This window comes from Rhinopithecus roxellana, chromosome 4 (assembly GCF_007565055.1).
Source record: "Rhinopithecus roxellana isolate Shanxi Qingling chromosome 4, ASM756505v1, whole genome shotgun sequence".
Classification (NCBI taxonomy): domain Eukaryota; kingdom Metazoa; phylum Chordata; class Mammalia; order Primates; family Cercopithecidae; genus Rhinopithecus; species Rhinopithecus roxellana.
In genome coordinates, this window is record NC_044552.1 from 150,099,065 (window position 1) to 150,126,579 (window position 27,515).

The following is a 27,515-nucleotide window of genomic DNA, read 5'->3' on the forward strand; positions in this document are numbered from 1 at the left end:
GCCTCATGCTTCCATCTAATCCCTAGAAGCTGATGAGCTCCCAGGGGGAGCTGTTTCCAATGGGAAGAGGCAGTCCCCTGAAAACGGGGTTCTCCTTCACCCCACCTGCCGTCTCTAGTCTTCTCCCAAGAAGACACCCCACAACTTGGACCTGGGGGGCCGTGGGGGTTACTAGAAGCTGCAGGCCATTTTTCCTCGGTTAGAACCCGCAGAACTCGGGGCACCCTCTGTCCCCGGCCCGCAGTGAGGCTTCAGAAGAGGGACCAGGTATGGGAGACCGTCATTTAGGAAGCTTAAATACGGTGAGACTTCGTAACAAGTGAATTGACTTATGTTAAAGGCTGGAAAGGGAGAGATCGCCTGCCTCCCCATCTCACCAAAAAGAGAAGGAAAGAAGCCATTGATAAGCCATCTTCTGCCCTCCCGCTCTGCTGTCTTCCCTGGCCAGGGACGGGATGAACGTTGCACCTTCCAGACCCCAGATCGGTGTCTGTTTGCCAAGGAGGCTGTCCACACCTGAAGGCTGGGGCCCCAGCCCTGCTGGCCCCATTCCCTGGGACAGGCCACCCTGTCTCCCGAGGGGCAGAGGGACCTTTTGAGTCTGCTCCGTGCCCGGCCACCCGATGGGGAATGCACAGCTGCCCTTCACACCCTCCTCCCATGGAGTGTCCTAACAGGCGGGCTTCTCGGTCATCTTTCCCGTTGGGCTGAATTCATTGATTTAACCTCTCATTCAAGTTGATGGCGATCGTTCTGATTTCATGGCACTTGGTTCACAGCAGCTCCTTTCTCTGAATCACTTTTTGAAGTTCGATCTGGGCGGTTCCCGCCGGCACCGCTGCCTCCCCTGCAGGAATGCGTTACCCTCCACACTGCTCAGATACACGTAAGGCAGGTCATGGCCTTTCCAGCGCCCATCCCGTCTGAGACAGCAGAGACGCCCTGCAGTGCGTCACTGACCTTTCTCAACAGCCAAAGGTCAGTTCAGAAGACCAAGAAGCTGGCAGCACTGAGACAGGTGATGGGCTTGGGTCCTGCACCCTCCCACCGTTTACTGCGCTGAGGTGTTCATGGACCTTATGAGATCTGAGCAGGTGGTGAATAAATACAGCCCCGCGGTGTCCTGCAGGGCTGTCTCCAGCTGCGCTTTTCCTTCCTTTCTGGCAAGCACCTCCTGCGCTCCACACGCAAACTCGCCACGGGTAAGGGGCTGCCCAGAGCATCTGCCCTGGGCCAGGCTTGGATTCCTTGGCTCCCGTGGCTGCCTGGGACACTCGCCAGCCACCCTACCTGGACCCTGCAGTGCCTGGGGAAGAACTGCAGTGGGGAGCACCCTGCCCACCTCGCCCCAGGCCCTGCACCCCGCTGCGCACCCCAACCCAGGCCCTGCACCATCCACTTGGGCACTGCAGCAAAAGTCAGGTGGTGCATCTCCCAAATACCAGCCTCAGTCATCCCGGAAGATGGGCTTGCATGGTTCGTTCATAAGAATGAGCTCTCTCTTCTGAGATGATTTCTGAAGAAGGGGATCAGTAGATTCAGGGAGGAGATTTGTGGCGGGTCTCAGGAATCTTGGAGCCTGGGGCCCTGAACAAGTCACTTAGCTGCTGTGTGCCTCAGTTTCCCTACTTACCAAGGAGCAAAATCTGCTGCATCTGGCCAACATTCTTTTCTGGGAAAACGTGCGAGGAGACCAAGTGTGTTACTGAGTGCGGCGAGAAGCCCTCACGGTGCTGACAGGCAGCAGGGACCCAGAGGGCAGCCCTGGGCTCCTTCCAGCAGACACTGGGTTTCTTTTTGGATTTCAACCAGGCAGGGTCGGGTGGCCGAAGGGAGAGAGCAGAGTATAGGCCATATGGTGGAGGTGGAGGCTGAGCATGGAGCAAGACCCCGGCTGGCCACTCACTGAGCAGCTTGGCCTCTGAGCCCAGCCAGACTCCTCATCCACAGACTGGGTGTTGCGGCCATCACAGCCGAGTCGGTAAAGGGCCTCGCCTCGTTCTGTGACGTGCAGAAAAGGATTAGTCCGTGTGGCTGATTGTGCAGAGGAGGATGTGGAGGAGGGGTGGGCAGTCCTAGCATTCCCGGACATTAAGGCTGCATGTGAACATATGTGCGCAGGCACGTACCCACTCACATCTACACAGGCACGCCCTCACTCAGCACCCATGTGTCTCACACTCACGCCCACATGGTGGAATGGGTTGAGCTATGGCGCACGAGTGCACTTCCTGCCGTATCTTGAAGGCTTTTTGTGTGACCGTTTTATAACTTGTGGTGTTTTTAAATAGCTTTATTGAGACGTAGTGTGCATGCTGTAAAATATATTCCTCTTAAGCGAACCATTTAATAAACTTCAGAGCATTTAGAAACTGTGCAGCCATCACTGCCATCCAACTGCCCCCAGAGGAAACCTCGCCCCTCTGCAGTCCCTGCCGCCAGCTCCCTGGCCCCGAAGGTGCTGCCTTTGCTGGACGTCTCAGAATGGAGACAGGACTTTTGCGTCCAGCGTCTCCCTAGCAGCGGGATTTTTTAGACCCATCCCTGTGTCAGTTCTGCCTTCCTTTTCACCATGGAACAGCATTCCCACATTGTTTTCTAAAACCTGTGCTTTGTGGACTTAGGTCTCCAAAGCTTGAGTTCTAGAATGTTCTCAGCAGGCCCATCTCATGATAGAGGATGGAAACCAGCTGTAGAGTAGAAGGGAGAGTTGGGCCGAGGAGGACTCCAGGGCTCAGCCCTGAAGAGACGCAGGTGGTGGCCTGTCTTCCTCGTGGCCTTGCCTGTCCACTGCCTGGCCCTGACATCACGAACGTGGCGAGCCAGCCTCTTCTGTCGCGAACACGCCAGTCGAGAAGACAAGACATTCAGAGGTGGGGTCTGTGTTGGGGCCTGGTCACGCCTCTTCTTTCTCCGGGTGCAAAGTTGTCTTCCTGATGAGCTGAGTACAGAGGTTCCCGCGGTGTCCCCTCAGTGCCCTGGAGGGAGCTGCTCACAGCGACCACCCTTGCCTTGGATCTTCAGCATGTTTTCAGGAAAAAGCCGCACTCTCCCAGGAATATGACGGGGCTTCCCAAGCCCAGATCTCCCTGGCATTCGGATGGACGGTGGCCTTCACTGGAGCACTGAGCCTCAACTGTGGGCCCTGAGACCCCGGGTGGGAAGGAAGGAGCTGAGGCCAGGGACGTCCTGCTTTGACAAGAATCCGTTTATTGTGTTTATCAATACGAATGTGGAGGTTTCTGTTGCTTTTCCTTTTCTTCTCACTAGTGATGTTTGGAGCCCATTGGCCCCAGGTCACCTGTAACATGCCAGCGCCCACACACACCAGCACCTGCACACATGTGGGGCACCATCGCTTTGATCATGAGTGCAATCAGCACAACTCCCCACCCCACCATGTCCCCGGCTCTCCCCACCGAGGTCCTGGTGCCTGTTGTCCCCTCTGTGCTGTGTGTGGCGGCGGTGTTCTGCTGTCCCTCGACCCCCAGCCCCCGCCTGCCCTCTGCCACTGTCCTGCGCCCAAGCATCCCTGAGAGGTGCAGCTGCTGCCGCCCTTCCTGATACGCCGGCACTGTGACTCCAAGCAGAGGCTGAGGGCGCCCGGCACGGGGACAAGCTGCCCAGATACCAGAGCCAGTGCCAGGGCCATGAGAATCTAGCCTCTGCTCTCTGGGGCTGTTTTTTTGCCATTTTTAAAAATTTCTATGCTCGCGGCTAAAGGGGTCCCCACATCTTCCATAGTCAACAGCTCTACGTTTGCTGTGGAGAGAAAAGAGGCCACCGCTGCTGTCTTGGGTGTGAGTGTGTGGCCTCGAGGGTCTGGGAAGGGCCCGGATCTGAGCGGAGGGAGGGAGGGAGCCAGCGTCATTCCAGGGGCCGGGGAAGGTGAGACCTGAGCCTCCTAAATCTTCTAAACCCACTGGGCCAGGCCTTAAGGCAGCTGGAGTCCGAATTTCCTGAGATGAACAACTGCCCCTCTGGAGGTCCAGACCCCTTACTAGAGGACGGTCCCAGATCATCCCAGACTCCATGACAGGAAACCGAAGGAGCGCATGGCTGAGGACAGAATTCTGCAGCCCAGGCCGGTGGGAACTGCATCTCCTGACCTGCAGTGCCCAAAGGTCTGGGTGCTCCCAGGGCCAGGCAGATTCCTGGGGTCCCTTCCCCTCCCTAACACTGTGCCAAAGAGCTCGAAGGCATTGCTCATCTCCGCTGAGCAGCAGCCAGGGCTCCAGGCCCTGCAGGAGTGTCCCCACCCCTCATGCTGATGCCCCCGTCTGCTGTCCACCTGAACCAGGACCCCCTTCCTGGCCTTCCAGCCGCTACAGGCAGGAAGGGATTTGCTGGCCCTAGGCAAGGAATGAAGTATCCTCAGTTTCCAGCCCCTAAAGGGAGCCAGGGTCCCTCCTGGCAGAACCTGTCCAGGAATGGCCACTGTGTAGCTTCCTAAGCTCAGTGGCAGATGCCACAGGAGGTATGTGGGGCAGGCTGCCCGCCCAGGCTGCCTTCCTCCCGCCCTCCTCCTCCTCCCCTGCTGCTGCTCCATCAGCCCCAGTAGCCCTGGCTCTGGCATCTGTGCCCGTGGGGTTTACATGACCCCCTCCACATTATAGAAGAAGGAGCAGGCACTCTGAGGAGCTAGGGGTTATCGGGTAGGGGAGTTGGGTCCTGTCTCCCCCAGCCTGGGTCTCACGAGGTCCACACCGCGAGGCTGGGTGCTGAGCTGCCCTGCATGGGAGCGCTGCGTGGCCGGTGCCCTGAGGTTGTTTATTTGCATTCCAGGCGCCCTCCACACACCCAGCTATTTGCAGCTCTGACCCTTGCCCTGGCTTGGCCACGCTGGATTCCCAGCCCAGGCTTCCCTCTCAGTTCCCTTCCCAGTGAGAAACTCGGCAAGGGCGGGTCCTGGAAGGCACAGCTGTGATCTGGGAGGTGCTGAGCACCCACCCGTGACCCATGGCCGGGGAGAGCCCAGTAATGTCAGCATGGCGGTGCCCCCGAGAGGGTGGGGCATAGACCCTGCCCAGACAAACCCTGACACGTTCCCTCCTTCAGGGTCGCGATGGATGGAGCCCAGTCCTGAGAGGCCTGCATGCAACCGGCAGGAGCCGACCCTGGGAATGGACGCGATGGCCTCAGAACACAGGGATGTCCTCATGCTGCTGCCCAGCCAGGAGCAGCTACGGCTGGCCGTGGGGGTGAGCACGGCCCTGGGTGGCTTTGGGGGTGAACAGAGCCATGGGGGTGAGCAGGGCCCTGGGTGGCCATGGGGGTGAGCAGGGCCGTTGGGGTGAGCAGGGGTATGGGGTGAGCAGAACCACAGGACACAGCCTGTGTACTGAGAAATCCCTGGACCGCCTCGCTCTGCTTACGCCAGGTGCCTGTGAGGTGTCGGATGGTCAGCCCTTTTACTGGGCCTGTGAAGGAAACATCACTGATAGACGTTGCTGTGAGAAATAAGTTTATGGTTCAGCACATCTTTCCTGGGAGCGCTGAGGGAAGAGCGCCAGGAAGCCGGTTTCCAAGGGGTAGCTCCTGTCTTGTGTTCAGACGTCACTGTCTCTCTGCTTCTCTCTTTCCTTTTGCCCCATTTTGTCTACCTGTTTTAGTTGAGTTTGTGGGGACAGGAGTTGAGAGAGTACTTTCATTTTAAATTTATGTGGATTTATGTGGATAATGAAAACGTGCAATTAAAATTAGAGTGGTTTGTTAAAGAACAATGACTTTCTGTATAGCTAATTTATCAGCGCTACCTGGAATGAAGTATGACTTGCTAGTAATATCTTGGTACAAGTCCCCTGGGAATCTCCTGTCTGCCTGGAGATAGAGTTCTGTGTTTAAGTAAATGCCCATATCTATGTTTGTGGCAAAATCTCCCCCAAGACTCTGTGTCCCCACCTGGCAATGGGAAGCTGGAGTTGAGCTAATGGGGGGTGTCCCGTAGTTTCCTGGGGTCCCCAGCGATGCCTCAGGCTTGGGGGAGGGGTCATAAGAGGACCTGTTGCAGGGAAGATGCTGTGGCTTTGGCCCCCTGCCCCATAAGAGCTGGAACTTTTATGTTTCTTGCACTGAACTTCACAGTAAGATTTTAACTGAGGGATCGTGCAGCCAGAACACAGTGAACCGCCTGGGTGAATCATGCTCGTCTGTTGTTGACTGAGCCCCCTGAAGTGCCTCTGCAACTCCTGTGGCCCCTGCTGGGCCCGGCAAGTTGGCAATCACTGAGCCCACTTCCTATCAGGGTGTGAGCACTTCTGTGTCTGCAGTTGGACAGGAACCCTCTATTGGGGTGTGTGTGCATCTGTGTCTGCAGTAGGAGAGGAATCCTCTATTGGGGTGTGCACGCATCCATGTCTACAGTTGGACAGGAACCCTCTAATGGGGTGTGTACTCGTGTGTATCTGTAGTTAGACAGGGAACCCTCTATCGGAGTGTGTGCAAACCTGTGTCTGCAGTTAGACAGGAACCCTGTATTCAACCAAATATGTGTCAAGCCCAGTTATTAGAAAGGGATGGGCTGGGAAGACCATCACTGAAGATCTGTGTTACTGCCATTGTGGGACCTGCCCTTCACCATGTTAAGCAGACAATAATCATATTCGTCTGTTCTCATGCTACTAATAAAGACATACCCAAGACTAGGTAATTTATAAAGGAAAGAGGTTTAATTGACTCACACTTCCACATGGCTGGGGAGGCCTCAGGAAACTTACAGTCATGGCAGAAGGCACCTCTTCACAGGGTGGCAGGAGAGAGAATGAGTGCCCAGTGAAGGGGAAAGCGCCTTATAAAACCATCAGATCTCATGAGAACTTACTCACTATCATGAGAACTGGATGGGGGAAACCGCCCCCATGATTCAATAACCTCCCACCAGGTGACTTCCACAGCATGGGGAGATTATGGGAGCTACAATTCAGGATGAGATTTGGGTGGGGACACAGCCAAACCACATCAATAAGGAAGCCAGTCTTACAATAACTCAGGATTAACTCAGGATGAGTAAGCTGGATACCTCATTTGACTTGAGACTGTACAAATGAAGAACTGCAAAATGGCCTCCTGCAGATCCAGCTGCCCCAGCTGTGCCCTGCTGTGAGATATCCTCCTGGAGCCCCAAGTGAGGGTCCTCGGGAGAGTCTGAAAGCAAAGCACACAGCTACTGGTCTGCACCATCGGTCACAGGCTTGGCGTGCTGCAATTCCGCCGGAGAACGCCGCCTCTCCTGCCGGGTGACCACAGATGCGCCCTAGAGCTGCAACGGACAGGACTCAGGGAGAGCTCTGCAGGGGATGCCCGCCAGTCCCATCCATGCTGGGGCCAAACAGGTGTGAAGTAGCGTCACGTGCGGGACACCGGAAATGTGGACACAGGACGCTGGAAATGTGGACACAGGACACCGGAAATGTGGACACAGGACGCCGGAAATGTGGACACAGGACACCAGAAATGTGGACACAGGACGCTGGAAATGTGGACACGGGACACCGGAAACAGGGACACGCTGCCAGACGCTGGGTGTTTAGAGGCTGCTGTCAGAGGCTCAGCTGTAGGGACACTGTTGGGATCACTCTCATCAATTGGGCGATGGATGATGAGAGACACCGATGCTCACGCTCATGGCAGACCAAGCATTCATTTGTGCTGTGCGAGGACAGAGCCCAGAGGGCGGCCCTGGAGGTGACGCTGCATCATGTGTCCCTGACTGATCTCGGGAAATCCTCACACCAGGGACAGACAGTGATGGAGGGGGCAGCCCTGATCTACTGTCTAGAGCACCCCACCCCCTCCACCCTCACTCCCCTGCACTCACAGGTGCTCTGATGGGCATGAGGCTGGTGTTTAGCCTTCAGCTTTGGGAGAGAGTGAGGGAACCAGACCTGTTAGCTTCAGGGAGTGCCTGACTGGGTGGTCCCCCTGGTGCCCTGCTGGGCCTCGGTTGCTCAGGTGGCCTCCCTGGGGACAGGTGCCAGCCCCTCCCTGAGCCCCTCCCCACCTCTTTTGCAGGTGAAGGCCACTGGCCGGGAGCTTTTCCAGCAAGTGTGCAACGCGGTGAGCATCAGAGACACCCAGTTCTTTGGCCTCTGTGTGGTCAGAAGTAAGCATCGCTCAGGCCTCACCTGCAGAAATGCCCAGGGGCCACGTCTGCCGGAGGTCAAGGGGGCGGGCGCACCACACACATCCATAATGTACACAAATATTTACACATCTCTCACATGTACACATGCACACACCACACATGTGCACAGTTACACACCACTCACACTTGTACACATGCATACACCACACAGGTACAATTACACACCACTCACACATGTACACATGCACACACCACACATATGCACAGAATTACACACCACTCACACATGTACACATGCACACACCACACACATGCACACAATTACACACCACTTGCACATTTACACATGTACACACCACAATGCACACACACCACTCACACGTACACAATCATGCACTACACACATGCACACGGTTACACACCACTCACATGTATGCATACATACACCACACAATACACCACATACATACACCACACAATACACACAGTAACACACTACTCACACATGTACACATGCACACACAACACACATGCACACAATTACACACCACTCACATGTACACATGCATAGACCACACACATGCACATACACCACTCACACATGTATGCATGCATGCACCACACACATGCACAGCTACACACCACTCACATGTACACATGCACACACCACACATGCACAGTGCCGACTGTGCTGTTCTGAGAGGCCGTTGGCTCCAGGGGCTTCCAGGAAGCCTCTGTGCAGGAGCAGGCTCCTGGATTTATGTGAATTCTTACCTGGAGTTCCAGTACATGCAGACGGCAAGTGGGGGGACGGGGCCAGCCCCCTGGGCTCCACAGACCCTTCAGCCGGATCGCGTCACATGGAAGAGCCATAAGAACCCGAAGTGCTTCGTGTGCACTTTTTGCGGCCCCAGGAAGTGAGTGGCAGCGCCTGTATCCAGTGCTGCAAAGGACTGGGGGCTTCTCATCTATAGTGGGGGCTTGAGGTTGGCAGCACAGACAAGCCCTGGCCCTCTCTCCCCAGCCAAGCCAAGGGAGGCTACTCGGGGCACAGACAGATGGAGGTGAAGCTCAGTGCTCACCAGCGGTGGCTGAGTATCCCCCTGCCTTGCTACCTGAGGAGGAGCAAGACCTCTGCCTGAACCGACCTCTCCCAGGCTCCCCCAGAACAACCCGGCCTCTGTCTAGGGGAGTGAGTGAGCCAGGGTGTCCCTGCACAGGACACCGGGACCCATGCACCATCCTCCCAGGGTCTGCAGCGCCTTGTCAGGGGCTGTGAAGGGAGCGTGAGATTTTAGTGTCCAGTCATGCGTTTTACCTTTTCTTGAACTTTGTGGCCAATAGGCTGTGTGTAACTTTTATTTTATTTTTAACAGTCTTGTTAAATCTTGCACTATTTTAGCTACAAATGCTGGCCTATTGTCTGACTTTAAAGTTAGAGGTAGTCTAAACCTGGAGATAATGTCTTTTAACAGTACTTTAGTCACTTCTTATACTTGTTCTGTCCTGGTGGGGAAAACTTTAGCTTACCTTGAAAAGGTACAAACAAGCACTAGCCTGTACCGACAGCCTCCAGCACGGGGCAGTTCTGTGAAATCTGTAAGCAGGTTTTCACAAGGTATGGCTCTTTTTCCTGTTTAAGTTTCTTAGAGGAGGGGTTCTTCTTCCCCCACCGCCCCACTTTATAACTCTATTTAGTGGCTTATCCTTCAGTGAGAAATTGGAATCCAGATACGGCAGAATCTGGCTGCTTTTAACTTCTAATGTGACCATGGGCTCCCGGGAGCCTGACGGGAAGGTGCCTCGTCTGCCCTAGTCTTGTGTTTACATTGTTAGCTCCTGTCAGCCTGAACAGATCAGTATTTGGCTCCTCCAAGGTACGGCAGCCCTTGGCTGATGGCCTCTTTGTCTCGTGGCCTTGGCCGTTTCCTTTATTGCCTTTTGAACATGTACCCTTCTAGTCTCCTTTCTTTTTGCATTTCCCACATTAATCTCTCTCTAGCCTTGTCTGGCTCTTGAATCCTTGCCTAACTTGACTTTTTTCACGTTTATATCCACGTCCACGTCTTCTCACATTGCTAATTTTTTTATAAGAGCTGTTGCTAACAGATTGGCTTTTTTTCTGAAGTCTTCAATTTACTTTTTTTTTTTTTTTTTCCTGAGTTTTCTTGCTCTCACGGCCAGTTGGTGGGGCCAGGCAACGGCACGGGCCCTGCCCCCGCGCACTGCTGTCTGTCTCTCCTGTTTTCTTCTGATGCTTTTTTTCACCTTTATTCTTAGTCTTTCTTTTTCTTTTGCTCTTTTCCAGTTTTGTCCCTTGGTCACAGTTAACATACACCTTGGTGGCGACTTTTCTAGACTAGGTGGTATTCATGCCTGCAGCTTCTGCTTGATGTTACCCTGGGTTTGCTTTGCAAATGAAGTGTTCACTATATACTGATTTTCAGCAGCCTCAGGGTTAAATGGGCTGTAGAGCCAGAATGCTTTATAGAGTCCCTTATAAAACTGACTTAGGTTCTTGTCAGCTCCTTGAAGCATTCCTGAAATCTTTTTATATTACTTGCTTTTTTCTACCAAGTTTTAGCCTCTGCGGAAGTGCTTCTCAGTACCTCTGCAAACGCTGAAGCTGAGTTGCATTCTTTGGGTCTTTCTCCCCCTTTTTCCTAGAGTTTAACAGACTCTTTTCTTTGTATAATTTTCCATGCACTTGGAGGGTGAAACAGGCATACCAAGAGTCAGTGAAAATGTTTACAGTCTTACCTTTACTGAGTTCTAAGGCCCAAATTAAAGCAATGAATGCAGCTTAACGACAGCGTCCAGGGTTACCACCGCATACTCTGCACATCTCTCTCCTTATGGGTTGATGAAGCTGTTCCCGTCCACGTATAGCTCCTAGTCTACTGATGCCCAAGGATGGTCCCGGAGGTCAGGTCTGCTAGAATAAACTTGAGTCCAACAACTCTACACAGTCATGCTCGACAGGGCTCTAGCTGCCGGGAGCAAGGTGGCGGGGTTCAGGGTGTTTCCAGTTTAGTAGATCAATGGTTGAAAAGGGCTGATAGATCAAAGTCTGTTGCCCCCCCACCCCCCTGGATGTGGGCCTGGTCATTATAAGAGACAGGTCCTCGAGTCTCCCTGAGAGGCATTTGCATAGCTCGAGCAAGACCAGATCCTAGACGGCCCACTTGACTATCTTGACTTCCTTCCTTGGCCTCTGGAGGCTCCGATCCTCCCCTTCGAGGTGAGACCTGGGGTCGTCTTAGCTCCTGAATCTCATTTCTGAGAGGGCTGTTGACCTCGGTAAAGCGGGGTAGGCTGGGACATATGGAGAAAGAATTTCTATTATCTCTGGCAGCTCCTGCAAAGCTGGCTTCTCTTGCTGTTTCTGGGACTCCCTTTTTAATTCTGTGTCTGCTGGTGAAGCTGCTCTTACTTTTACTCTTGGCTTTTTTGCAATAAGCTGTTAAACAGGGCTAAATTTATGCTGCTTTTGTCTATATTATATTTAACCGTGAGTCAGTATAAAGGAATTTGATCTAGGTACACTGGCTGTCCTCCGACCCCTGTCACCACCTTAAATACATAGCTGATTGTTCTCTATCTATAGTTCCTTCGGTGGGCCATAACACCAAAAGAGGGCAGTTCTAATTCACACAGAGTTCTTAACCTCTAGGGGTTAACTTAACTCTATCATCTCCTGCAAAACCTTCCCTAAGGTTCTGTAACATGCATTTAATAGAGTAAGTTTTGACGACTTGATAAGTTTCTTTTTTTCTTTTTGAATTTTTTTTTAGCACAGTTCCTAGCGGAGTGGGCTTACTTTGTGTCTGACCTATTTTTTTCTCGAGATAAAACAACATTCACACTACAAGAAAGAAAGGGTAAAAGGTCACTCACTCATCTAATTCACACTAAATCAAAATCAAAACTAAAACCAAAGTGTTGTTAAAGGCACACCTGTTCATCAAGCAATGTAAGCCAAGTTAAAATCAGAACCAAAACCAAAGTGCCAATAAAGGCACACCTGTTTATCAAGCAATTCTAGTCAAGTCAAAATCAAAACTAAAACCAAAGTATCAAGCAGTTAATTCAAGTCAAGTCAAAAACAAAAACCAAAGTGCCGGTACAAGCACGCCGTGGGTGATCAGGCCACACTTCCACTCAAATGGAGTGGGCAAGTTCCAAAGACCAGTCTTACCAAGTTTCAGATGTCTGGGTTTTAAGTGCCAGTTCCTTCCCGGTGTTCAGCCACTCGTTGATCCTCCACGGGGGCCTGCTGTGCACTGCTTTGACGAGACGTTCCACCAGGGCAAATGCCTACCCGGGAGCACTCTCAGGATCCGCATCCCTCAAGCTGGCCAGAGTCCCCTGCAGGGATGCTCTATAGGACAGGCATAAGCTGCCTAAGGGACTGCCTCAACCGTCTGTTAATCGGTCAGGGAACCAAGAAATGGTTGAGCCGCAGACAAAACTCCTCAGACACCGGATTAAAGAAGGAAGAGGTTTTTTATTCGGCCGGGAGCATCGGCAGACTCACATCTTAAGAGCTCTCCGAAAAAGAAATTCTTGGCCATTTTAAAGGCTTACAACTTTAAGGGGTCCACATGAAAGGGTCGTGATAAATTGAGCAAGCGTGGGAAACATGACTGGGGGCTACATGCACCAGCTAACAGAACAAAAAGTTTTACAACGCTTTTTTCATACAGTGTCTGGAATTTACAGATAACACAAGTAGTTTAGGTCAGGGGTTGATGTTATTATTATTACTTTTTTTAACTCCTAGGGCCGGGTGGTGGTGCCAAGGTTGTCTGGCTATTTATCTTACTTTGGTTTCTTTCTAACTTTTTGCTTTCTCTCTCCTCCTGTCTTGTGAACTAGGCAAGGTGGGGGGAGTAGTAGTGGTCTCCGTCCGTAATACCACCACGACCTTTTGTGTTTCTCTGTGGAGTCGGGTCTCATTATGTTGCCCAGGCTGGTCTCAAACTGCTGGGCTCATGCAATCCACCTGCCTCTGCCTCCCAAAGTGCTGGGATTACAGGCATGAGCCACCGCACCCAGCCTGAGTGTTGCCCTCGCCTTAAGAATGTCTTCACGGTGACATCTAGACTGCCTTGACCATACAGCGGGGCACTGTGGCTGGGCTAAGAAGGGTGCACCCATCACCAGAAGTGATGATGTCTGCTGTCCTGCTTTTAGAGGTGTGGAGGTTTAGGGGACAGTGATGATTTTGAGAAACAAGTGGCTTTGTCTTCCAGATTGGTGTTGCTGCAGGAATTGTTCTCATAGTGTTTGAGGTTAAGTACTAGGAAGGACTAAGCTTAAGGAGTTCCTTTTCTCTCCTTCTCATGGTGATTTGAGGTGGAATTTGGAAGGATACAGCAGGGTGATTTAGGTAATGAACGTACAAATAAAGGGCCTTTTGCTGACCTTACTGAGGCAAAGCTAACCCCAGATCCTTTAGCAAACATTGCCCAACATCTGCTACTCATGCTGCAAACACTTGTGTTCAAGCTCGTGTACCCAAATGGTGAATTCGGGGGAGTCAGGACCAGAGAATGGTGATCCAGACCTTTTCACTCAGCATTTGCTTAGACCAGGCATTGGCAGAGTTTTTCTGTAAAAGGCCACATAGTAAATATTTTGACTTTGCAGTACGAAAGCAGCTATGGACACGACGTAATAGAACGATTGTGGCTGTGTTCCAACAAGATTTTGTTAACAAGAGCAAGTGGCTGCTGGGGTTTGGCCTGGGGCCCTGGTTTGCTAACCCCTGGCTTTGAGGGTCCTTGGCCTGTTATGGAGTGGGGTGGGGACTCCCCTAGGAATGGCCTCTGCAAGCCTGGGCTTCCCTGTCTGTGAGATGGGAGTAGATAACAGTGCCATCAGGTTAAAGATGTAGGGATTGGTTCAGAGTCTTTAGCACAGAGCATGGCACGCAGTGTCCAAGCAGTGAGTTGCTTGATTGTTACCGATGAGACCAAGTGTTTGATCCTCCCTGACACAAAAGGCAACTGGGGCTGGTGACACCCTGGAGCCTCCCCCTGGGTCTAAAACCGTCTAGAAGAGCCGGGTACTAAGGATTAGAAAGACAGGCAGGGCGGAGAGTGACTGAGCCATGCGCCCGGCCCTGCAGCCTCCCCTCTGGGTCTAATGCCATCTAGAAGAGCTGGGTACTAAAGATTAGAAAGACAGGCAGGGCGGAGAGGGGCCAAGCCAGGCACCTGGCCCTGTGATACCCTTTCTACAGGCCTCCGTAGGTAAGTCTTCCTCACTGGTGTCTTCCTTTATCTGCAGAACGTGTGAGCCTTTGGGGATGGAGTATCTTCACATGTAATGCAGGTGGCTGTCAGGGAGTACTGCCATGTCTGGGACTAACATTTCCCTGTGGCTTTTATTCTCAGGACTGCAAGTTTTCTTATATAAATAAGAGTAGACAGTGCTCTGTATCCATGGGTTCCGCATCCTCGGATGTAACTAGCCTCATGTTGAACATACTCAAAGTAATAACAATAAATAGTACAACAATAAAATAATCCAAGCTTAACAATACAGTATAACAAATATTTCCACAGCATTTACATTGCATCAGGTTTTATAAGGAATCTCGAGATGATTTAAAGTGTACACGAGGATGTGTGTAGGGTACACGCGAACTCAACACCATCCCCGGGTTTTGATATCCGAGGGGCGTCCTGGAACCAATTCCCAGCAGACACGGAGGGATCATGCGTTGTTTTAAGTCACAGCATGAAGGGTGTCTCTCTAGGCTTTATTTTCCTCTCTAGGAAAATTGTTTAATACTTCCAGGCCATAAAGAAAATACATGGTGGCAAATATTTTTAAAATATAGAAACACCTAATTTAGAAAGAAGCATCTCTCATAGTTTCCAGGGAAACCAGGTTAACAGGTAAAACTCGGATCATTGACTTGAAGTTGATCAACTTGGTACTAGATTATAGACATCTCTATTTTTATTGATTGATGATTGACTGATTGAATGAGGCAGGGTCTCACTCTTATCACCCACACTGGAGTGCAGTGGCACATTCACAGCTCTCTGCAGCCTTGAACTCCCAGGATCAAGCAATCTTCCTGCCTCAGCCTCCTGAGTAGCTAGGACTACATGCATGCACCACCACACCCGGCTAATTTTTTTTTCCTGTGTTGACCGAGGTCTCATTATGTTGTCCAGGCTTGCCTTGAATTCCTGGCCTCAAGCAATCCTCCTGCCTTGGCCTCCAAAATTGCTAAGATTACAAGCTTGAGCCACCGCATCCAACCCTGACATCTCTATTTTTCAAATGACTCATTCCATAGCTGAGAGACAAGTGCCTGGGTTGCAGAGGAAGAGGGGAGGGATACATGTTGCTAAATTGCTTTCCCAAAGCGCGTGCCTGGAGCATGTGCCAGATTTGAATATCAGCTTGTAATATTCCTGCACGCTGGAACATCGTTTTAGTAAGCAAGCATTTGACACCCGCACGTGTGTTAGGATGCTCTTTGCGTTGTCGGCCGAGAAAAGCCCCGTACACAGCATCAGTTGGAGACACACAGTTTTCAGCTGTGCGTCTCTTCTCTCAAAGCCACACTCAGTTTTGAACAAACGGTGACACCTGAGAAGCATGGTGACCACTCTGATGAAGCCTTTTGTTTTGCTTTCAGACAATGAGTATGTATTTATGGATTTGGAGCAAAAGCTCAGCAAGTACTTCTCAAAAGATTGGAAGAAAGAAATATGTGAAGTAAGTATAGAGTGTGGGGTGGGAGAGGCCAGGGCACCACGGTGGACTGTGCTGGACCACAGGGATGCGTGGGGTGGGAGAGGGCAGGGCACCACGGTGGACTGTGTTGGACCACAGGGATGCGTGGGGTGGGAGAGGGCAGGGCACCACGGTGGACTGTGCTGGACCGTGGGGATGTGCTGCCTTCTGTCCACGCAGCTGCCCCGTCCGCAGGGGACTGCAGTGAGCCAGAGGCTGCAGGCAGGTGAGCCCGCCCCGAAGCCCATCTTCGCAGATGTTCTTGAACGCTGTAGACCACGTCCCACTTAGAGTTTTCCCGTAGAAATTACCGTGAGTCGTGTTGTCAGCTCTGGCGGCGGACCCCTGAGCTTCGGCTTTGAACTGAGCGTGAAGCAATCCAGGCCCCTCCCCCCGAAAGGGGAAGACAGGACAGTCGGGGGCACCTCCCTGTGGCTCACTTGCTCTTTCTTGTATTTTCCCCACCAGGAAAATGAGAAACCCAGAGCCCCCTTCGTGGCCTTCCTCCAGGTGCAGCACTACGTGGAAAACGGAAGGGTCATAAGGTAACGGCATGCTGACTTTAAAGGATGTTTCCTGGAATACTGAAAATCTGCCACATGACATAGAAGTCCCATGAAGGCCACACATTACATTTGAGTTTCTCCAAAAACAAACAAACAAAAAACACCACTATATTGGCTGTTTGCTTTGGGGGAACACATGAATTCTATTTAATTGAAAGGTTTACAGACTGTGTCATAAATTGGTACTTCTTTTTCTGTTTTTCTTTTTTTTTTTTTTTTTTTTTGAGATGGAGTTTCACTCTCGTTGCCCAGTCTCGGCTCACTGCAACCTCCGCCTCCCAGGTTCAAGCGATTCTCCTGCCTTAGTCTCCAGAGTAGCTGGGATTACAGGCGGGCACCACCACACCTGGCTCATTTTGTATTTTCTGTAGAGACGGGGTTTCTCCACGTTGGTCAAGCTGGTTTCAAACTCCCGACCTCAGGTGATCCACCCGCCTCGGCCTCCCAAAGTGCTGGGATTACGGGTGTGAGCAACCGCGCCCGGCCTAAAGTAGTGCTTCCTCACACGCCAGGACTCGTCCTCTCGAGGGTGGGTACACCATCCAGGGCTGGGCGAGGCTTCTGGAGGTCGCTGGGCGAAGCGCTGCTGCGCTTTCTGCATGGCGGTTCTCGCTGTTCGCTGCCCACTTTGCAGGTGTCTAGTGGGAAGCTCTCCCCGGCAGGAGAGGAGAAGTTGTACATCTGGTGGGCTGCACTCTAAACCAACAGGGGCTACTTCTTCCAGAGCTGCCTTAGAGTTTCTAGGAAAACAAAGATGTCCCTCAGGAGGATCCTGAAACTTTCTTCCAGAACAGAGCTTCAGGGATGCATGAACAGGGTTTTCCCTGGGGGGAGCCTAAGGGGGTTACCCAGGAATTCCCTAAGCAGGCACCATCCCCCCCGGTTCCAAAAGGGATGCGTGCGGTTGTGTGGAAGGTTCTAGGGAGTGAGGGGCATGTGGGAGGGTTCTGGAGAGTGAAAGGCGTGTGGTTGTGTGGAGAGTCCCGGAGACACTGGTGTGTGGTTGTGTGGAGAGTCCCGGAGACACTGGTGTGTGGTTGTGTGGAGAGTCCCAGAGACACTGGTGTGTGGTTGTGTGGAGAGTCCTGGAGACACTGGTGTGTGGTTGTGTGTCAGGTTCTGGAGAGTAGGGGGTGTGTGAATATGTGGAAGGTTCTGGATAGCCTTGGAGGGGAGGTCTGGAAGGTGTTGGGTTGATGGACGGAGCTACCTGGTGCTATGGGGCCAATTCGGGGGAATTACATGAGAAGATCTTATACCTGCATCTTGGGCGAACCTCCCGCCCGGCCCCTGTGATTAATGAATATCAGCCATGGCCAGGCCCCGTGCTGGGCGGTGAGCTCTGGGAGCTAGGTCTGTCCACATCCAGGGATTTGAGTCACCCAGACTCTGTGCAGCTCTCCTGCACTGGGGCCTGGTTTGATGGAGGCCGAGCTCACTGGGGAAGGAGCGGGACCTCGGCAGGTGGAGCCTCATCTAGCGGCTGCTTGCTGGCAGGAAGTTGCCTGCGTCCTGCTCCAGGAAGAGTGCGGGCTTGTGCCACGCTGGCCCTGCAGGGACACAGCTGTGGGTAGAACAAGACAGGAACAAGGTACCAGGGGTTCAGGACAGCCCTGGGAGCTGGCGTGGGGAGGGACAAGGCAGGGCCAGAGGGGCCAGGAGTCCCCACACCGGCCTTCCTGGAACTCACTCCCTGCCGCCTTCCAGCGACCACAGGGCACGGCACCTGTACTACTGCCACCTGAAGGAGCGTGTGCTGAGGTCGCAGTGCGCCCACCGGGAGGAGGCCTACTTCCTGTTGGCCGCCTGTGCGCTGCAGGCTGACCTGGGCGACCACCGGGAGCCGGCCCACGCCGGGAGGTACTTCGAGCCACACTCCTACTTCCCACAGTGGGTAAGGTCGGGGCCCACCTCCTCCCAGCACCGTTGGCCTGGTACTTATCCACCTCCACCAGGTGCCATCTGTAGGAGCAGGGAGCTGAGGGCCTGGCAGGGGATCTGGAGGAAGGGTCAGGGATCGAAACAGGGCAATCATCTGTCCTTTTCTCCTGAAGACCCAAGGGTCCTTACCACCCCCAAAGGCGGGCGGTGTGGCAGGAGTGGCCCAGAGCAGGCAGGTCCGGGTGCCCGTGCTCCTGACGCACCCGGCCAGCTGTGTGGCCCTGCTCACTGGCTTCACCTTTCTGAGCCCCTCGGTTGCCTGGCTGTGGAATGTGACCACGCGGGCCTCATGGCTGTGAACCTTCCCGCTTTTCTCTAAGTATCCTGGGACTCGTAGGAGCCTTTGAGTCTCAGCTTCCTCCCCTGTAAGGGAAGGAGTGCTGTACCCCCGGGAGGAGGGCCATGGAGAGGCGTGGGCCGTGCCGCTGTGTGCCCGGTCCCAGGCGCTGTCTGGCCTGCTGGCCTCGTGGGTTGATAGCTGTCACCCCGGGGATGCAGGTCCTGTTCCGGGTGAACTTTTAGGTGTCTCTCCTTGATCGCTCATCGCTGTGTACCTCTCTATCCTGTGCACCTTGGGGCCTTCTCACCTTTGCTCTGAGTGGCAGTCGCTGAGGCCAGGGTGGGACCCAGCCAGGCTTCCTCCCAGCGCTGTGGACGCCACACCTGCCTTTAGCCTCTGGCCACATTTCCACCCTCAGTGATTCCATGTCCCTGTGGGTCTTACCCCAGTCCTGGTGGTGGCCCCAGCTGGTCCTCATTGGGCAGGTTCCCAAGAGCCAGGGCTTGTTGAGGGTGGAGTCCCCACCTGCAGGTGCCTGAGGAGGGCTGGCTGCTGCCATTTCCCTTGGGGAGGACTTGAGGGGGACAGGAAATCAGACAGAGCCCAGGGCCAGAGCGGGCACCGAGACTTCATCTCTGGGTCTGGGCTCAGCAGTCAGGCCCCAGCCCTGCCCACTGAGGTCGGCACCAGCTGTGGGAGTCTGGGGGGGCTTCTCGGAGCAAGGGACCAGCGAGGACAAACAGGGGACCAGCAGGGGTCTGAGGTGACCTCCCGGCTCTGTCCTCAGATCATCAACAAGAGGGGGATTGACTACATCCTCCGGCACATGCCCGCCCTGCACCGTGAGCGCCAGGGCCTGAGCCCCAAGGAGGCCGTGCTGTGCTTCATCCAGGAGGCCTGCCGGCTGGAGGACGTACCCGTGCACTTCTTCAGGCTGCACAAGGTTGAGTCCAGGGCGGCCAGCGATGGGCTGGTCTCTGACTCCAGGCCAGAGATGGACGGATCCCCCATGGCTAACAGTGGGATCAGGACCCCAGGCCAGGGATGGACGGAGCCCCCATGGCTAACAGTGGGATCAGGACCCCAGGCCAGGGATGAACAGAGCATCCATGGCTAACAGTGGGATCAGGACCCCAGGCCAGGGATGAACAGAGCATCCATGGCTAACAGTGGGATCAGGACCCCAGGTCAGGGATGGACGGAGCATCCATGGCTAACCGTGGGACCAGGACCCCAGGCTGGGATGAACAGAGCATCCATGGCTAACAGTAGGATCAGGACCCCAGGCCAGGGATGGACGGAGCCCCCATGGCTAACAGTGGGATCAGGACCCCAGGCCAGGGATAGATGGAGGCCCCATGGCTAACAGTGGGAACAGGACCCCAGGGCAGGCGTAACCAGAGCCCCCCAAGCTGACAGTGTTATCAGGACCCCGGGGCCGGCATGGCCAGGGCTCTCGTAGGTCATGGCTGATGTTTATTTAGCATGATGAAAGGCCGGCTTGTGCTATGACAACTGTGCCTTTGGTCTGATGCTGGAGTGAATGAAACTGTCTGAAATGGGCTCCAGAGCTCAGCCTGGTCCATGGCGGCCTCGGCCCCTAGCCAGACTGACCACACTCTGCCATCAGTGAGGCCCGGCACCCCCAGGCCTGCAACTTGACCTCTGACCTGTGTCCTCTAGGACAAGAAGGAAGGTCACCCCACCGTGATCCTGGGACTGACCCTCAGGGGAGTGCACATCTACCAGGTGACCCGAGGGGTTTCAGCTTCACAGAGCCCCTCCTCCTGCCCTCACCCCCTCCTCCCTTCCCCGCTGGGGTCTGGGCCGTGGAGCATCCCTGCAGTGGCCATGGGCGCTGGCTGGCCCCACCTGGACGCACCCTGCCTCTGCTGTCCCGCAGGAGGTGGACCGTGCCCCGCAGCTGCTGTACGACCTCCCCTGGCCCCACATTGGGAAGCTGGCATTTCTGGTGGGTGTCTGGGGGGTCCCCGTGCCCGGGAGAGCCTGGGCAGGGGTGGCTTCATCCTTGGGGCATTTTCTGGGCATTTTTTCCCGACGAGGTGCAGGTCCCTTCCTGCCGGCCTCTCAGGAGCATCAGGGCCGTCCTGGCCTCTCGGGCTCTGCGCCTGACCCTGGCCCTGCAGGCATTGGGTGTTTAGCTGCCCGGTGAGGTCTAGTTGTTATGGCTTGAAAACTGGCTTTCAATTGAGAAAACCAAGGGAGAAAATAAGAGCAGGTCATAGAAACGCTCCTGTGTGGCCTCTGTTCCTCTCGCCTCGGCCCCAGAGCTGTCACCCAGGGCCACCCCACAGCCCGGGTGCCAGGGGTAAAAGGGCAGTGACTGTGGGGGCCGCTGGGCAGCAGGCTTGCTCTGGACAACCAGACTGAGGTCTTCCCATCCCACCGCGGACCTCCGCTCCCCTCACGCAGCTGCGGGCACTTTCTAGCCAAGAGGGCTGTGTCCTCTCAAGCATGCCCTGAGCACAGAGCCCGTGAACAGCCATCTGCACTGCACAGTGAAAACCTAAACCCCGTCCCCCTGGGGGCCATGGCTGAATTTAAAATCATCCTTTCCCGTTGCTAGCGTGGTTTTCCACCTGTGGGGTGGCGCCTTCTCTCCTGTTTGTTCAGGGGAAGAAGCTGGAGATCCAGCTGGACGGGCTGCCCGCGACACAGAAGCTGGTTTACTACACGGGCTGCACCTGGCGCTCAAGGCACCTGCTGCACCTGCTGCGCACCAGCCACCAGCTCCACCTCCGCGTGCGGCCCACACTGGTGCAGCTGCGGCAGCGGGAGGAGGCAGAAGGTGGGGCTGGGCTGGGCGCGCTGGGTTCCACAGCCGGACTGAGCCTTCTGGGCTGGGCTGGGCGCACTGGGTTCCCCAGCCGGACTGCACCTTCTGGGCTGGGCTGGGCTGGGCTGGGTTGGGCGCGCTGGGCTCTGCGGCCCGGCTGCACCTCTGTCTGTCACTGTTGTGGCCTCCTGGCTCCCGCATCCCCCAGATGCTCAGGTTGAAGGTCGAGGTGGTGGCCCCTCAGCTCTACCCAGAGTGGAATTCTATAGATGGGGCTGGGGGAGGCTGAGGGCTTGAGGAGCCGCCTGAGGTTTCCACTTCTCAGTTTCCTGTTCTGTTTCCCGCTTCTCCCATCATGTGCCCACAAAGAGCAAGAAATGCAGGTTCTGAAAGGCCTCAGCGTTTACCCACAGACCTGGTCTCCCTCTCTGTTCCACGTCCTCATCTGAGCTGTGGGTGTGCGTTTCTGTCTCCCGGGCTCTTCCTCCTGCGTCAGCGGGGATGGTCCCTCTCCAGCTCGTCCTCACTCTGCTCCCTGCAGGGAAGCAGCGCTACCGGGAGTCCTACATCAGCGATGGGCTGGAGCTGGACCCGGACAGCAGGGGCTCCCCGGGCAGCGGGGTCAGCAGCCAGCACTGCCCTCACCGCCTCTCACGCCACTCCACCGACAGCCATGGCAGCTCCCACACGTCAGGCATCGAGGCCGACTCCTGGCTCAGGGAATCCAGAGAGATGTCTGTGGACACACCCCTGGAGGTCCAGGGGCTGCATGAGAAGGAGCCATCCTCCAGCTCCAGGACCAGCCGCAGCCACCCCAGCACATGTGGTGACAGCCAAGGTGGGCCTGAGGGAGATGCTCAGGCCCCAGGGACAGTGAGTGCAGCCCAGGCAGCCCCAGCTTAGCTGACCTTGGATGCTGAGGCAGCAAAGCCCTGGCCTGCCCTCCAGTGGCCGGACGTGAGGAGCTGGGTTGACTGTGACCTGAGTCCCGGGAAATGTGCCAGAACATGCCGGAAGAACAGAGATGGCACCGAGGAGCTGCCTGCAGCCTGCAGTGCCCAAGTCCCCTGTCCCCACCATGAGGCAGCCGCAGGCTGGCTTCAGAGACGGGAGAGGTGGGGTCCTCTTGGGGTTGCAGATGAGTCCAGGTCCTTTAGCTTTCTTGGAAGCCCATCTCAGGAGTCCCTCCCACACCTAGGAAGCCCCCCGACACACGAAGCCCCCCAACTCCTAGGAAGTTCCCCGCCCAGGGAGCCCCTCCCCCTCCCAGGAACCCCATCCCACAAACCCCCAACTTCTAGGAGGCCCCCATTCCTAACAAGTCCCCTCATCCCCCCACTCCTAGGAAGTCCCCTGGACTCCCAGAGACCCCCCCAACTCTTAGGAAGCCCCCCCACTCCTAAGAAGTCCCCTGGACTCCTAGGAACCCCCCAACTCTTAGGAACCCCCCTACTCCTAGGAAGCCCTGTCCCACCAGCTTCCCTCCCGCCGGAAAGCCTGGGTTAGACTCATGTCTTTTTATGCTCAGTTGAGTAGGAGTGAAAAGACAGAGCCATTCAGAGTGTTCTAGGGCCGTGTGTCCACCTGGCCCAGGACGCAGCACCCTGTCTGAGGGATGCGTCCTGCCCAGTCCCTGTGTATGAGGCCGTAAAGAGCTTCCTCGTCGCCCCAGAAAGGGGACCTCAGCTCTGCTGGTCTCTGAGTGTCCCCACGGCCCTGATGGTGGATGTGATGAGATCAGATGGGACCAGCCCCAGGGCTCAGTCACCCAGGGCCATCCAGGGTCACAAAACATCACTAGGGCCTCCCAGGGCCAGGCATTCCTGTCACTAACCCACTGTGTCCACCGTTGCCGTTGGAGTGTCTGGTCCCCCAGTAAGGGGTGGTTGGCCTCCATCTCTGAGGTTTTACGCAAGCTGCGTGGTCTGTAACCTGGCGGGAATCGCCGTGCTAATCCCGCATCTGCGCAGTAAGGGCCTGTTTTATCAGAGGTCAGGGAACGGAGCCAAAGCAGTCACCGCACCGAGAGCAAGGGGCCGGTATGGGCCTCGGGAGAAGCTGGGCGGAGACCAGGGCCCCAGAACGGCAGGGAACTGCTCTGGGGAGGAGCCATGTCAGGCAGAACCCAGACCCCTGTGCTCATGGCTGCCTCCTCCCACAGGCACTCGCCAGGAACCCTGCGCCAAGGTCAGGACCAGAGGCCAGAGCACCGAGGCTGTGCACCAGGTAGAGTCCCCGTCATGGGCCAGAAGCCCCGGGCCCTGCTCCTCCACCCCCTTCTCCTAGGTCCCCTGTCAGGGGCCCGGGGGACCTTCCAAGGCCTATCAGAGATGCAGCGGGCAAGTCAGGGAGCAGCAAGGCTCTCGGGCACTGGGGCAGGTGGGCGTGGGTGGAGGCCTCAGCCGCAGGGCCAAGTGAGCCGGCTCACTGGGGGGAGTGAGGGGTCCTGCCTGGGGCGGGGGTGGCCGGGCCCTGAGTGTCACCGGGCCAGTGTAGGCAGGACCTGGACACCTGGGCCCTGCGACCTGCCATGTAGCAGACTGGCTACCCCCGTCCCCTTCGTCCACCTCCTCCACCTGGGACCTGGTCCCATGTGTGCAGGGCTGCTCCAGGCCTTCCCCCACTTCCTGTGGAGCCCCTGAGCCTTAGGGTCCCCCCAGAGAGCTAGAGCAGAGGCAGTGCCAGTGGTTCCTGGATGCCCAGGTGGGGAACAGGTGGGCTCAGGGTTCCCCGTCAGGCTCCGAGTTGCCCTCCCAACCCCCACCCCCGACTCCACCGCAGGAGGGTGAGGCCCCTCTGGTCAGCCCTGTCCAGAATCCCCCTGGAAAGACAGAGAAAATCAGCTGTGGTTGATTAGTTATCGTGATGCTGGATGGAGAGAGAACAGGGCTGCGCACAGGAGGCTGGATGGAGAGAGAACAGGGCTGGGCACGGGAGGAGGGAGGGGAGGCTGCAAGTCCTGGTAGGCACAGACTCATCCCAGTGGGGGTGATCCCAAGCCCAGGTCAGCCCACTCCGGAGGAGACGGCCGCCCAAAGCCGCCTGAGCTCTGGGCCAGGGACTGTCACTCTTGAAAGACGTATTGATTGAAAACAAGAAAACACGCATAGAAGGGCAAGTCAGACCCTGGCGCTGGGCAGCCTTCAGCGTGGCCTGCCGCCTGCCCCTGCCCCCTGCTCCCTGCTGCCAGCCTCCAGGGGCTTCATCTGCCTCCTGGGAGCACAGTGGTCCAGGGCAGATCTGAGGGACTATGGCAGCCGAGAAGCTTGGGCTGGAGGTGTCACTTAAGGGCCATGACGCTGCCCACTGGACGCCAACCTGGATGAGACCTTGGACAGTCACCTCTGAACCCAGTTTCCTCCCGTATAAAAATAAGAGGCCATTCTTGACGTCTGAGGTGCTTCCAGAGCTGGTGTTCAAGGCCCACACTCAGACCTGATCCTAAATCACACCAAACATTAAGAGTCCAGGTCCACTGAGTTAAAAGGCAGAAAGCAGCCCTGGGAAAGAAGCTAGGCAAGGTGGGGGCCTCCCAAAATGCTTAAAAAGAAAATGCCAAGCCTCTCTCACAGAGGCATATGCTGGGGGAGCCCGTCCAGGGGCAGGCTGGCCGTGCACAGCGGCGGAGGGTGAGCAGTGGCAAGGAGTGTGACTCTGTGGCCACCAGCAGGGTAGCTGCCATCTGCGGTGGTGGGAGCTGGAGGGGGTGGCAGGCCTCACCCCGTGTCCTCTCCCTGCAGATCTGGGAAATGAAAGCCGGGGTCAGTGAGGAGCCGCACAGCCGCAGCCTGGACGACACACGTCTGCACCAGCTGGCCCTGTACCCAGCGCCCACCTCACTCAGCCGTACCTTCCACTGTGCCCCAGACTGCGGGCTGGCAGCCCCCTGCGAGAACAGAGCCACTCTCCCCAGCAAGAGGTCCAGCAACTGCCTCACCCTGGACCTGTTCGGAGAGGCCCCACCCCTACAGGAGTTTGTGGTGTAGGCGCCATCCACCCAGCAGCGCTGTCTGCAGCGCCAGGCTCAGCCCCCGCCCACCCCACTGCCACGTGGCCCTCGGCCCTTCCTGCCCGCCGGACACTGCCCACACCTCTGCAGCCAGCACGCTCCACAGGTTCACCTGTAAGAGGTGTGGAGTGGCTCTGACATCAACCTTGGAGGTGACAAACAGGTCCCGCACCTCATCCCTGTCCTCAGTGCACCCAGGAGCTCCTTCCATCGGGGTCTCCGGGGAGCAGGTTCAAGGTCTGGCTGTCGAGTGTCCAGAGAGCCATGGTGTTGGCCCCTGGGGCAGCCTGTCACCCATCCTAGTCTGGGAGAGAAGGTGACGCAGCTGGGCCCAGACCCTGGAGAGAGAGCTCTGCAGTTTCCCACACTGCCAGCTCCCCGGGAGACAGCTCCTGAGCCAGAGTTCACCGTGGTCATCACTGTGCAGGACCCAGGCTGCTCCTAGACCTGAACCCCTCTCTGCAACTCCTGTTCGCCAGCACTGGGCCTGCCAGACAGAGGCCCTTCTTGAGGTGCAAGCCCAGCTCTGTCACCTGAGATCCAGCCAGAGACCCTCCTCCACCATCCGCAGTCAATGGCTGTGCTTTCCCTTCCCGGTCAGGGCTTCCAAAGACCCCACTGCCCCGGAGCTGATGCTGACTCTGCTCCCATCTCAGCCATGAGGCCTCGGGACCCGCTCTGCTCACCGGTGGCTTCCTTAAGCCATGGCCCTGGCTGGGGTGGGGCTGGTGCAGCCCAGTTGGTGGAGGGGAGAGGCTTTGGTGACAGATGGGGAGTGGGGAACTGGCTATGCATGGCACCTGCTCTGACCCCGGTGGGCTCCATGGGTAATGCAACCTCGGTACCGTGGGCTCTGGAAGGCCACCAGGGTAGGGTCTCCGCAGGGCTCCTCCCCCTGCATGAGACTCCTGCACACGTGCAAACCTGCTGTCCTCTGCATTTAGAGGAATGGCCCTAAATGCAGGGCCTGCTAGTCTCAGGCCCAACACAGAGCACTGAGAGGCCACAGTGATTCAGCCCTGTGTCCCGAACACCACTGCCCCCTTCACTGTCTATGTGGTGAAGACTACGCCACACCACCCTCCAGCTCACTGGAGACAAGCATGAGCTTGAGCCCCATGGCCTGGTGCAGGACCGCGTGCATTGAGGTCACCTCTTTGACGGGTCCATCCAGGGGGGCCCTCTCCTTTCTGTGAAAGGGAATCATCTATGTGCCCCAGGCACGTGTAATAAAGAACCTGAGCGATGCCTCCTGCTTTAACCAGGACCCGCCTGCCTGGGGGGCTGGTGAGACGCCGGCTGTAACTCACTCAGGGGTATCGGTCACAGAAGGTTGCGTTCTGTAGATGGCCATGAGCCCCAGTGCTGCCGAGGGCAAGACCATCCACAATGCAACAGGGGAGGGCTGCCTAGTCCTGGCTCAGATGTGGGCATGTGGGCACTTCCCAAAGCCATTTCCATTAGTACAAGATAATTAATTAGCCCTGGTCCGGGGCAATGACCGTCTTCTTCCCTTGAAGAAACGAAAGCAAGAGCCCAGTCCCGTAGACCATGCGGGAAGGCACACACCAGTGTTGGGGAGACACAGCAGGCGGTGTCCGCCACGAGGCAGGGTCTGAGCTAAGACCTACACGCACACGTGCACACGCACGCACACATCCACACACACATGCACACATCCACACACGCACACATCTGCACAGGCACACATACGCACACATCCACACATGCACATGCACGCACACATCCACACACGCACACATCCACACACGCACCACATCCGCACAGGCACACACACACACATCCACACACACACATGCACACATCTGCACATGTACACATCCGCACAGGCACACATACGCACACATCCACACACGCACACATCCGCACAGGCACACACGCATGTGCACACTCCCCGTGTCCAGGCTTCCCCTGCCAGTCACCTTCGCCACACGCCATAGACCCCAGAGGCAGCAAAGGCTGGGCCAGCCCACCCCTAGCTTATGGAAGCGTCACCCTGCAGCCGGCCCAGCGCCTTGTGTCCTGGCAGAGGCGAGGCAGCCATGGCCCTTGGCTGA

At 55.9% G+C, this 27,515-nt stretch overlaps 1 protein-coding gene across 6 annotated transcripts in view; it reads left to right on the forward strand.

The window, feature by feature from the left end:
• Positions 1-26,746, forward strand: part of FRMD1 (FERM domain containing 1) — a 44,784-nt gene extending 18,038 nt beyond the window's left edge. Inside the window, exons 1-13 of one of the 6 annotated variants that reach the window (XM_030929405.1) lie at positions 4,909-4,977; positions 5,059-5,201; positions 8,011-8,055; positions 15,747-15,826; positions 16,313-16,389; positions 18,118-18,304; positions 19,419-19,574; positions 20,315-20,380; positions 20,535-20,603; positions 21,266-21,440; positions 21,970-22,266; positions 23,590-23,654; positions 25,169-26,746. In XM_030929405.1, coding sequence (XP_030785265.1) covers positions 5,096-5,201; positions 8,011-8,055; positions 15,747-15,826; positions 16,313-16,389; positions 18,118-18,304; positions 19,419-19,574; positions 20,315-20,380; positions 20,535-20,603; positions 21,266-21,440; positions 21,970-22,266; positions 23,590-23,654; positions 25,169-25,414 — 1,569 coding nt within the window. In that variant the 5' untranslated portion in view covers positions 4,909-4,977; positions 5,059-5,095 and the 3' untranslated portion in view covers positions 25,415-26,746. Of the gene's footprint in view, positions 1-4,908; positions 4,978-5,058; positions 5,202-8,010; positions 8,102-15,706; positions 15,827-16,312; positions 16,390-18,117; positions 18,305-19,418; positions 19,575-20,314; positions 20,381-20,534; positions 20,604-21,265; positions 21,441-21,969; positions 22,267-23,589; positions 23,655-25,168 lie in introns of those variants that run through there. The other 5 variants (XM_030929401.1, XM_030929404.1, XM_030929402.1 and 2 more) reach the window with 5 other exon arrangements.
• Positions 26,747-27,515: the final 769 nt, after the last annotated feature.